Source organism: Muntiacus reevesi, chromosome 20 (genome assembly GCF_963930625.1).
Source record: "Muntiacus reevesi chromosome 20, mMunRee1.1, whole genome shotgun sequence".
NCBI classification, from domain to species: Eukaryota; Metazoa; Chordata; class Mammalia; order Artiodactyla; family Cervidae; genus Muntiacus; species Muntiacus reevesi.
Window position 1 is genome coordinate 29,752,960 of NC_089268.1, and position 12,521 is coordinate 29,765,480.

Here is a 12,521-nt window from a genome sequence, read left to right on the forward strand (position 1 = left end):
AAGACCAGCTGAGAAGCCTGTCAGACAGTTCCTTTCACTTGTGCCAGTTTTCTCAGCCATGGAATGAGAAAAACAAAGTAAGTCCTCTGTATTTCACAGGTTTGTCAAAAGGTTCAAAGGAAGACATGTATTTTTGAAAAATAACTTTTGATTTGGGTACTATGTAACAAGTGTTGCAATGAGGCATTTGTTGCATATCATTTTTCTTTGAGAGGGGGATTGCAAAGAGCACTTATGGCATAATCTCATAAATTCATTTAAAAAAAGTTAAATACACTTGTCTACAAAACAGTATCACAAAATGTTTAACCAGGGTTCCATGAGATGTGATAAGAGGAAGTGAGGAGGAGAGTGGGACTTTTCACTCTCTGGAAATGTTTGAATCTTTTAAAAACCAGGAGTATATATTGATACTACTTTTATAATAAACATCAGGTAATACGACTGAGGCGGAAATTGCTAGACAGTGTAAGATTTTGAGACCTCAATTCATTTTTATTCAATTCAATTTTTCTCTTCTCAAGTAAGCATCTCACTCAATTTCCAAGCATTCAGAGGAATGCCACCCTGGTCTGAAGGGTCATAAAACATTCAGACCCTGGACAAGACAATCATTAACTGCTGTACAGTTTATCAAGGGATGGTAGAGCCTGGTGTGCTGCCATCTATGGGGTCACACAGAGTTGGACACAACTGAAGCGACTTAGCTGCAACAGCAGCAGTTTATCAAAGAGAAAAACTCCAGGTAGACAATTAGCTACAATTAGCTCCTAAACAGACATCTAGCACCTAACTAAAGATCTGGGGTCTTGAGAAAGTGTCGAGGGATGGCGTCGCAATGTCTGGAGAAACTGAGAAACTGAGGGATCCAAGAAAACCATAAATTGACAAACTGGACAATGAGACATTTAAACAATTGGTCAAAAATGGCATATATTAAAGTCATGAGCCAACCAAAGATATACAGATCAATACTAGTAAAGATACAAAACCACTGTAATCTCTGCCTTTTGGGGGCCCTTCACCCCTCTCAGTGTCTATACTGAGGGCTTTGTATCTCTAACTTCTAAAATAAACTTTGCCTGCATGAGTGTTTGCGAGTTAGCAGGATTCATTCTTCGGCTCCATGAATAGAACTCAGCTTTCATATTTCCCTACTACTAGTACTAGGTTGAACTATCAAACAATTTGATTTTTTTCTGGGTTATACACAGAGTGGTTCTGCCTGTGATGACAGAAGAACCTCGGATTTGCTTCTTTTGTATCAAGGACTTACATTAATCTACTGAAATTGGCGGTAATTATTCACATAGCAATGATTCATATTGCAGTTTTGTAATGCAGTTCACATAGAGTACAAGCACTTGCAGTATCTTGAAAATATCTGACCCCATATTCAGGAACAGGGCTCATAGGATACAAAAGGTAACCTTGCACATAGATTTCTACTAGAGAGACCCTGATAGGGGAAGAAGGTAGATTTTTTTCCAGGGTTGGGCTGGGAGGATGGGAAAATAAGTGTTAAACTTGAAAGGAAAGAGAGCTAGAATCAGAAAGTATAGTGGAGGTGGTGATGGTGGTGGTGTGTGAATCATCCTCATTCTTACAGAGATTCATACTTTGTGAACTTACTTGAATGTGTAGTCAGATTCTGTGTCCAATAACAACAGTAACAATAATAAATGTTTAAGAGGTGAGTTGGAACTGAACACAAGCCTCCTCTTACTGAACAGTGGAGTCTGGCTAGCCTGCCCTCAGGCAAGTCCTGAGTAAAAGGGACAGGATATGTATTGGTCACAGAGAATCCACTGGCCTTTCTGTCCACCCCATCAGCACCGATTAGACACACCAGACGCAGGAGTCTGGTTGGGTTGCACACTTTATTAGGACATACTCTACAAGAGAAAGGACCAGAAAGAAAGGGGACCTGGGTCCACTTGGGGCTGGATGAAGAGACTCTAAGATCGGAGAGGCAGAAGCATCTCCATGTGTATGTCCAAATAAAAACAGTCAACCGGATACATTAATGCAAGTTCCACACAGTTCTGGCTTTTCCCATGACGGTTATTTTGAAACTTAAAAAAATTTTATTTTAGTTCCCACCCCTCAAAAAACCCACTGACTACTCAACTTGATTGTCCTGGTCGCAACCTGCCTATCTCTGGTTCTCCCCTCGGGGATGCACAGAGGCAGGAGCGTCAGCGGGGTGACCAGGGACCTCTGGGAGTTGAAAGATATACGATAAATAAAATGAAAAAAATGACAAAACTATAGGGACTCGGAGATCCCGTGTCCTAACAAATCATCCAGGGGTCGGCCGGATCCCCGGGCGTCGCACTGCCCATCGGACGGCCCGCTTCAGCCTTTTAAGGTTAGGCAGGAACCCTTTTTCCAGACAGCGAAGAAGGGGAAGACTTTGCCGGAGAAGGAGGCGGTGAAGGTGAAGATGTGCGCCTGGGTGTCGGCGTCCAGCAGGGCCACGCACCCCGCCTCGTAGTCCAGGGCGACGCCCACGCGGCGCGGGATGTCGCTCAGCGGCAGGTCGGTCTCCGGGGAGGTGCTGGCCCAGCACTGCTGGTGGGAGAGGACCACCGCCCAGACGCCCTCCTCGGCGCGCAGGCCTTGCTCCCCCTTCCTCCTCACCTCCTCCCCGACCACCCCCACCGTGCATCCGCCGCCGTCCCCCAGCTGCACCTCCACCTGCCAGCGATGGCGCCCCGAGGAGAAGCCGGGGGACCCCAGCACCATCGGGAGACCCTCGAAGCGCAGGGGGCTCTCCGGCAGGTTCTGCTTCTGCCGGGTGTACCTCACAGACTTCCTGTCCTCGGAGAGGACCAGGCTCCCGCTGGCCGTCTGAGGGTCCAGAGTGACGACCCCTATTAGGAGGAAGGCGTGCACATCAGAACTGGAGGCTGTGTGAGGCACAAAGAGCATCTGCCTTGTGCAGCCTGTCATTGTCCCGCGTCTCAGAACCTCAGTTTTGTTCCAGGAGGCAGAGGATGACATCTATACCTGACTGTCAAGGGGCGCTGCAAGGTTTTGCTTCTCAAAGTGGGGTCCATGAATCAGGACCATCCACTTGCCTGGGAGCTTGTTAGAAATCCAGAATCTTGGGCCCTAAGCCAGACCTACTGCATGAGAATCTGCATTTTAGTAAGACCCCCCAGTTGAGTTTTCTGCAAGTTAAATTTGAGAAGCAGAATAAGGTGATGCTTTTGGAAATAGTTTCTAAATTAAACACCAATTTAAAAGTTGTGTCTGACTCTTCATGACCCCATGGATGGCAGCCCACCAGGCTCCTCTGTCCATGGAATTCTTCAGGCAAGAATACTGAAGTGGATTCCCATTTCTTTCTCCAGGGGATCTTCCCATCCCAGGGATCGAACCTGGGTCTCCTGCATTGCAGGCGAATTCTTTGCCATCTGAATCACCAGGGAAGCTTAAAAGTAAATGCTATTTAAAGAATTGTTACAATATTTGTCCAGGTTAATAAAGAGCCTAGTACAAGTTTCGGCAAAAAGACCAAGCATTTGATAAGTATTTTAAATAAATAATATGTATGTGTCATCTAACATTAATTGAGCACTTACTATATGCCAGGTACTATACTAAGATTTTTCATACACAAATTCATTTTCCTTCAACTACTTATGGGATGGGTACTATTATATTTTCTATTTTACAGATAAAACTGTGGGACAGAGGCTTAATGACCTGCCAGTGTCTCAGAACCAGCAAAAGCTAGAACAGAGAACCCAAACATCCAGGCTCTAGAGTTCATATGTTTAATTGCTCTGTCCTTCTGTCTTGGAGTGAACAGATGAATCCACAAAGGGATAAATGAAAGAACGGCTCTCAAAGCCCCCAAGTGTTTACCTGATTCTGTTTCCAGATGATGTACCAGATTTTCTGAGGAAAGCAAGAACAGAAAGATCTGTGACTTATTATTTCTTATAGGCCTTATTATTATTAGACTTATAGGATTTATTAGTTCTTATTTCAAATAAATAAGGGCAGTGTGTCCTGGGAACAATGTGAGGACAGGGACAGGAGAAAGGTGGCTTCTGCTGTGAAAGAGATGACATCCTCACCTTCCTGACTCTGCTGTGCCCATCCTTGGGGAGAGGGGATGCTCAAGGGAATGGTCTCTCTGGGCAGAGTAGGATCACTAAGGGAAGCCTTAAGGGATGGGAGATGTCTTGAGCCAGGTTGGGAAGGTGAAGATGGAGCTTCATGGTAGGCAGATGGGAAACTGATGGGAATGGGGGAAGTTGCTGTCCCCTCTCGCTTACCAGAGAAAGCCCTCATCATCTCTGGGAGGGTGAGTATTTTCCTGTGGAGATCACGGATCTTTTTTACAAGGTCAGGAGAAATGGCCTCTGGACTCACAAAAGTCTTCATCTCACACCTAAAATTAGTAACCAGTTAGGTTCTAATTCCAAAAATAATGTTTGGGTCATCCAGACTCAATGAGGCTAAAATCAGACTCAAGAATCTTGGCATCTGTGGTGAATAATTAGATTGAATGGCATCACTTATCTTTGCTGGAAATGTGTAGCTACTGAAGCAAGAAGTGTTGCAGCTAGACCTAAGAGGAACTAATGGTAACCACTCCTCAAGAATTAGATACAGGTGCTTTAAGAGAATGTACCCCTAGGGACCATAAGAGAAAAGATCACTACTCCTATTAGCCTCTAGAGGGCGGTACAGTGCCATTTGAAAAACAGCCTTAACCAATCTAGTTTGCATGATATTTGGTACAAAGAGAAAGGGGTTGAGGAGGGAGGAAAAAGGAGGTGAAAGAAATCCTATACTTCAGTGAGAAAGCCCTCAATGCTGGTTCCAGCTCAGTCTTCTCCTCTAGATCTCAGCGTCTTCTTCAGACCTGAAGACCTCAGAGAAACTTTTCTAGATCTAAATCTCCGACACTCTCTGGAAGTATGTTTAGAGAACTTCCTGATTCATGGGCACCTGAGTGCAGGCCCCCCTACACACACATGGGCAATGATATATGAGAACTCTTCCCTAGTCACTGTGTCTCAAATTGAGTGGGAAAAATGATTGAAAGAATAGACTGGTCTTCCCAAGTTTTGTGCTTCTCATATTTTGTACTAAATATTCCCCTTTGACTGACATTTTACATGGTGTTAAATACTGACTCAAACACTAATAATTTCAGGAGTTAAATAAGATGTTCCTGGATCAGTCCAATGTAATTATTATTTTATTTTTAAAATTATTACTATTTTGACCGTGCCACACGGCTTGTGGGATTTTAGTTTCCCTATCACCCATTGAACTCAGGCCCTAGACAGTGAGAGCATGGAGTTCTATGCCGGGGAATTCCCCATGATTACTATTAATAACTTTGCTTCTAAGGGGGGGAAAATGTGTCCCCAGTACTAGTTTAAAAAGGAACCTTAGCATACAGACCTGAGTAAATTGGGGCTGTTTATGTGTGAGAGGATGACAGAGTGTGTCTATGGAAGTGCTTTTGCTTCTCCGTGTAACCACATGTAGGGGCAAGGTGTAGGACCTGCACCTTCAGTCCCACAAGGCGTGCCTCTCCCCCTTCAGTCTCACTGTCAAGCACAGAGCAGGGAGAGTGGGCCCTACCTGCTCTGGTTGACTCTGACATCCTACAAAAGAAAAAAAATGCACTTAGTTTCCATACATCCTTCCCATCAGGGTTTCTGTACATACTTTCTTCCGTTTCATGTCAGCTCAAAACTCTCCCCTCCAGAGAGCTGATCTGTTAAATCACTTGCTTATAGACTATTCATTTACATCATGCTTCCTTACTCACATGGGACTGTGTTGTCACTTCATTAGCTGGTTCCTCTGTCTCAGCCTCACCCTAGGAGTGTGTTCTGCCTCCAACCATTGGGAGACGGTGGAGAGCAGGGACCAGGCCTTGAGTTACCAGCCAGAAGATATGAAACAGGATAATATAGTGATAATCACAACAGGCACTGTTTTTCTGAGTCCTTTCAGTGAGCCAGGGACTATGGTAAGCATTTTGCCTGAAAAAATTTTTTATGGCCTTTGCAACAACCCCATGAGGGAGGTACCATTATCTCCCCATGTTTAGAGAGGTTATGAGATTTGCCAGTGTCACACAGCTGGCAGAGCTGACACTGAAGCCCAAGACCATCAGACTCCAAAGCCTTTGGCATGACCACCGTGTGTGACATGGGAAAGTCATCCAGCCCTTCTGGGACTTCATCTCTGTAACCTCCCTGGGCTTCCAATAACCATCAGTCCTCATCACACATCATCTCCGCTTCCCTTTCCTGTCTCTCGCCAGCATCTTCCAGCCCCCCTTCCTGTGGGTTCCCTCTCCTATCCCACGAGCTGCTGGGGTGTCTCTCACTTGCAGAAGCTCACTTGCTGGCTGCTGACACTTCTCCTCCAGCTCCTTGACCTGGGCTCCCAGCCGGGCCACTTCCTCAGAGAGTTTGGAGAGATACTCGTCCCTCTCCTTCCATATCTGCTGCTCCAGCTCCGTCAGCCTGGCCAGCAGGAGGCGCTGCTGTTCCCTCAGCTCCTGCTGCAGCCTCTCAAAAGCCCCTTCCACCTGCTGCTTCTTGCTTTCAATCTGAGCCTGCAAGGGGTAGAAAGACAGGCATGGTTAGGGAGAAACTCAGAGAGCTGGGTTCCTGGAGCCTCATCTGTATACTTACTGTTGATTAAAAGGGACAGAGAATAAGTAGTTCCAAGATTCATCCTCCCAAATAATATTATGGTATTAATACAAGTAGGCAGGTGTCAGGATAAAGCTTCCAAGGATGAGAATCATGCTCTCATCTCACCTAGAGATTCTAATAATAATGCACATCATGCTCTCAGAGCCAGGATTTTCAAACATCCTTCCACAACTGCAATATCATCCTAACCCTCCCATACCACCTCTAGAGTCAGGTGGAGATGATCTCTTAGAGAGCAACTGAAGCTAGAGGAGGCTGTGATTAGAGCACAGCTTATGAGAAGAGAGGGCTTCCCCGATGGCTCAAGCGCTAAAGAATCCACCTGTGATGCAGAAGACACAGGAGACACAGGTTCGATACTTGGGTCGGGAAGATCCCCTGGAGAAGGGAATGGCAACCCACTCCAGTATTCTTCTGTGAAAATCCCATGGACAGAGGAGCCTGGTGGGCTACAGTTCATGGGGTTGTGTCCATGACTGAACATGCACGCACTGTATGTGTGGCGTTGGTCTTAACCACCGAGGTCGCTAACTACAGGACATGTTTTGATGAGAGTTCAGGGATGCTGGAGATCTTCCCATCCCCAAGCTCTCTCTCCTTGTCAGAGATTCCCACAGTGTGGATTTCCTCCTGGAGAACTTTGTAGCACAAGAAAAGAGATGGGAGGGAGCCAGATATCGCCACCCCATCAGCCCACTGTCCTTGGGGTCAGCCTTGTGATCAGCCCTAGCATGCAGACACTGGTATAAATTTTTTGGCCCCAAGCTTCCTATATGAAGGCAATGCTTTCAGGTAAACAGACTGTAATGGGAAGAGCAATGGATTAAGGGTTAAGAGAACCAGGTTTTAGTCATTTCATCATGAACTTGGACTTTGCCATGTGACCTTGGGAGCATCACTTTTCTGGACATCAATTTTCTGCTTTGAAACATAATGGCTGGCAAGGTGGATCTTGGATTAGAAGACGTCAGAACCACTTCCAGCTCTGATATTCTGGGATTCCTCAAACTTGACCCCTAAATGCCCTTCTGCAGAGGCAGAGGCAGAGGCAAGTCAGGGAGGTGAATAAGAACAGTCTGCCCATTCTTCCCAGCCAGGCAATGGACACCAGACAACAAGCTGCCCCAGAGTCTGCTAAGAAAACCCCTAAATGGGAATTTCCAAGTGGGAGAAATGGGTAAACTTTTTTTGTTTAAATAAAGTAAGTTTTAAAAACAAACACAAAGTGTTAAATAACTTTATTCTAAAGTTTGACTAGTAAGGTAGACTTATGAGAAGCATTTTTGAGCACTTATCAGAATATGGACATAATTTTCAAGTACTAGAGAATAGTATTTTAATATTGCAAGGTTTTAGACCTTAAAATGTATCATTAGCTTAATGAAATCCTACAGCAGAAATCCTATAGGTCATATTTTCTCAGCACTAGGAATGATAATAAAAATATCAGTTAATATATAACTAATAAGTTCTATAGGAGAAGGAAATGGCAATCCACTCCAGTATTCTTGCCTGGAGAATCCTGTGGACAGGGGAGCCTGGTGGGCTCCATGGGGTCGCACAGAGTCAGACACAAGTGAAGTGACTTAGCATGCATGCATGCAATAAGTACTAAATAGCTGCAAGGAAATTGAATTTAGGATCATTTTAAATAACTACTGGATTAAATAGCAAATCCAAACTGATAATACTTTTGCAGAGTCAAAGGAGTGCTAAGGAAGAAGCATTGAGACTAGAGATAAATCACCTACTTCTACCAAAACTACCTTAATGTTACAGGAAACAGTGTATACATTGGTCAAAACATCATGTTGCATACCTTAAGCATATGCATTTTTATTTCTCAAGTATACCTTAATAAAAGCTGGGGTGGAAGGGGAAAACGCACCCTTTAAATACAGAAAAGAAAAACAGTAATTCAGGCCATGTACATGCTTTATTCATTAACGTGAAGGATTATCACATCAGAAATTTGTGCAAACCATAAAAACACTTTCAAGTATTAAGAAAATAATTACAGGGCTTCCCTGGTGGTCCAGTGGTTGGAAGTCTGCCTGCCAATGCAGGGGACATGGGTTCAGTCCCTGGTTGGGGAGGATCCTACATGCCACAGTGCAACTAAGCCCATGCTCCACAACAAGAGAAGCCACTGCAAAGAGGAGTTCACACACTGAAACTAGAGAGCAGCCCCCGATCACTGCAACTAGGGAAAACCCGCACACAGCAATGAAGACCCAGCGCAGCAAAAAATAAATATAGAGAAAATAATTACGCTCTACAAATAATGTTATTATATGATATATGGTGTGGAGTGTTCTAAATGAAGAAAATCAGGATTTCTTATGAGATGCTGTTCTGCCACAAATGTCTCTGTGAGATATTTTATTCGTGGATGCTAAGTGGATATTTGATGATTTAGAACAAAATTATACTTATTCCCAAAAGCTGTTTAATGCAGACAACAAAAGATTCTCAAAGGTTGGTTACAAGATCTTTAAAATGCCTGATGGAGCTGATGGGAAACTTGGGGAACTTCTCAGGACCAGAAGTTACTAACAGCAGGATCCAGAAGAGCGATCAAACTGAGAGGCCAGGGCTCCATCCAGATACTGACTGATCACATGGCCCTCATTCCCGTGTGGATCGTCCCCCACCCTGCCCCCTTGGAATAAACAAATAAAGGTGCTGACTCCAGCCACCCCAGATGTGGGACCCCCAAATGTGAGAACCACAGGAAAGCTCACAAGAAAATAAGTTACCAAAAAAAAAAAAAAAGAAAGAAAGAAATAAGTTAACAGGATGAAGGGTTAAAAGAAATTAAACATTACGTAACCTTCAGATACTAACAATAAGGTTTAAAGACATGGGAAAAACAGGAAAAAACTTAATATGGAGGAGAAAATAAAAAGAACTGGAAAACTGTATTTGGGAAACAACCAAATAGAAATCTCTGTGAAAACTGAGATGAAAATTAACAGAGTTGAGAATGAACAAAAAATGAGAAAAGAAAATCCCCAAAGGAGAAGACAGTCTATGGGGACATGGCCCTTACCAGGAGCACTTGGAGCTTCTGGTCTTCCCGGCTCTTCATGTCGTCAATCTCATCTCTCTCTGTGCTCAGAGCTTCCAGTCGACTCCTGAGACGGTCCTGTGGAGAGAATGGGCAGAAAGAGGTGGCTTAGTTCACGATTTGACTCAATTGTCTACTATGTTCCTGGCACATTACCATGTGCTGAAGAAGTCAAAGGTAAAAAAAGACCCAGTTCTTGCCTGTATAAGACCACCATTAGGACTTTCCCGGTGGTCTAGTGGTTGGGACTTGGCTCTCTCACTGCCCAGGTCCTGAGTTTGATCCCCAGTTGGGCAACTAAGATCCCACAAGCTGTGCTGCTCAGCTCAAAAATGAAAAAAAAAAAAAAAAAAAAAAAGACCACCATGTAGAGATGGAGTCTGTCACAAGTGAATGAAATACAGACAAATGCAATAATTGAGGTGTGTACACAGTGAGATGGGTGCACAGCAGAGGGGACAATTCTGCCTGCAGGGACAAGGGAAGGTTGTAGAAAGCGGCTACCAGTTACAATGGGCCATGAAAGGCAAGTTTCCAGTTAGGTAAGAGAAGGGGAGGAATGTATTTAATGCCTCTGAACTGTACATGTAAAATTTGGTAAAATCGCTTAAAAAAAAAAAAGAGTGAAGCAGACTTAGAGAGTGAACTTACGGTTGCTGGCAGGGAGAAGTGTGGGGTGAAGGGATAGTCAGGGAGTTTGGGATCAACAGGTACACACTGCTATATTTAAAATGGATAACCAGCAAGGACCTGCTGTGTAGCACACGGAACCCTGCTCAATGTTATGTGGCAGCCTAGATGGGAGGGGAGTTTGGGGAAGACTGGATACATGTATGTGTATGGCTGAGTCCCTTCATTGTTCACCTGAAACTATCACAACATTGTTAGTTGGCTATACCCCAGTACCAAAAAAAAAAAAACACTAAGGGGGGGAAAAAAGAGTAAGGAGAGTGGAAAGCTTTCCAAGAAGAAGAAACTACTGAAAAGTATTAGAAGCAGGAAAGAGTGTTAATTTACACAAACAGCAGGTACATAATGGTCAGTCTGTCTGGACACACTGTGTCTGGAGAAGGCGGCTGGCAGATAAAGGCAGGATCCTGAATGCAAGTGGCCTTGAAAGCTAACGGCACGGGCTTTCTTCAGACACAGAATCAGGACCCCCAGGATGGTTGTGAGCAGGGGAGCAACACGATGGGTTTTGTGATTTGGGAGGCTCTGCCTCGCAGCAGACTGGAGGGTGATCAGAAAGGTGAGAGTGCAGACAGGGCCCTTGATGGAGCCTCTGTGACAGACGGGACAGCCTGGATTCCGTGGTGGTTGTGGGGATAATGCCACGGGAAAGATGAGAGATGCTTCCAGGGAGGCCACTTCCAGGCCTGGTGACTGGGTGACAAGAGCGACTTGAGGAGCAGACAGGAGTGGATAGTGTTCCGGGACCAGAGGGACTACTATACTGCCACACCCCGCTTCTTGAAAAGAGCAGCGCTTGTAGGATGCCTCCCCGTCCTGCCTTCCCTCTGAGCCCCAGCCGTCAGGGCCTTGCTAGGTCCCATACCCAGTCTGGATCCGGGGAGACCAGGGCCACCCTGCCCATGACCTGCAGGAGGACAGCTGCTCGCTTTCCTTCCCAGTGAAGCCGTGGCTACAATGCTCTGTGCTCCATCACTGTGGGGTCCCCTCAGGGCTGGAGCTGAAGTTCTCCAAGACTGTGAATGGCCACACATCCAAGTGGAAGGAACCACATCCCACTCAGCCCGGGGCTGCCCCAGGTCCCAGCAGCCTGGGGTCGGTCTCCTGATACGGACCATGGCCATATCCAGCCATGGCTCTTCCTGGAGCTCTCGGCTCCATCCCCTTCACCACCTCGGGACACTGTCCTGCCCCAGATGGCCCGAGCTGACCCCACGCCTCTTACCCGGTAAGGCTGGATGGCCTCATCCAGGAAGCCCACGACGTGGGCCTGGTGGGAGGGACCCTCCCGGCAGAACACGCAGAGGAACTCGGCATCATTCTCGCAGAAGAAGTAGATCTTCTCGCCGTGCTCCGCACAGTAAGTCTCCCCGAGAGGGCCCAGGGGCATGGGGACCAGGAGGGTCTCGCTCGGCTCCTTCTCCTCGCAGAGGGCACAGAGCAGGACCCTGCCGGAGGGCTGGGCCCCCATCCGGGAGGGCGGAGGAAGGCACAGCCGGCAGAAGGTGTGTCCGCAGGCGGCGGTCACTGCCTCCTCCAGGGGCCCTTTGCACTTGGAACAGGCGGCCCCTTTGTGGGAGGGGGTCGAGGGCATCACGGTGTCTTCCCCAGCCCGTCCTCTCAGGCCTCTGCCTCAGTCCACATGAACCTCTTTCCCTGAAATTGAATCACTTTACATGAGTCACAGAGGAAAGGAATGGGAAGCTGAGAGAGGGGAAGGCAGGGGTGTTGGACAGAGAAGCCACCGGGCTCCACCTCTTGTGCTTCCCAGAGTCCCGGCCACCGCTTATCAGCTGAGTGGGTTCAAACTCCAGGGCACCTCGAGTTACCCAGCATTCCCCGACAGCAGCCCCGGCAGCGCCTTCTCCCCTCGTCCTAGTCCTTCCCGCCCCTGGGGTGGGGAACATAGCGCACCCCATGAGGTCTCAGGGAGATGGGGTTTCCTGGAATCCTTCCCTTGACCGCTGTGGGGTGGGGAGAGTTGGGGAGGAGACCTTGCTTCCTGTCCGACTGAGCAGGTGGGAGCCATAAACTTCTGGCTCTGAAGTGTGCAC

The 12,521-nt window shown here is 46.6% G+C and overlaps 1 protein-coding gene across 1 annotated transcript; it reads right to left on the bottom strand.

Moving 5' to 3' along the window:
* Nucleotides 1-2,358: 2,358 nt before the first annotated feature.
* TRIM15 (tripartite motif containing 15) lies at nucleotides 2,359-12,061 on the bottom strand. The gene is made up of 7 exons (XM_065913289.1): nucleotides 11,693-12,061; nucleotides 9,760-9,855; nucleotides 6,374-6,604; nucleotides 5,617-5,639; nucleotides 4,293-4,408; nucleotides 3,877-3,909; nucleotides 2,359-2,876 (listed from the first exon to the last, which is right to left on the bottom strand). Exons 1-7 carry the CDS (start codon nucleotides 12,059-12,061, stop codon nucleotides 2,359-2,361), a joined length of 1,386 nt encoding a protein of 461 aa, XP_065769361.1.
* Nucleotides 12,062-12,521: the final 460 nt, after the last annotated feature.

Bases quoted from the DNA above. Each gene is read 5' to 3' on its own strand.
- TRIM15 (XM_065913289.1), bottom strand. From the start codon at position 12,061: ATGCCCTCGACCCCCTCCCACAAAGGGGCCGCCTGTTCCAAGTGCAAA. The intron at 6,605-9,759 runs GTAAGGGCCATG...TACCCCTTGCAG, and splicing joins AGAAGCTCCAAGTGCTCCTG to GCTCAGATTGAAAGCAAGAA. The intron at 3,910-4,292 runs GTAAGCGAGAGG...TGCTTTCCTCAG, and splicing joins GATGATGAGGGCTTTCTCTG to AAAATCTGGTACATCATCTG.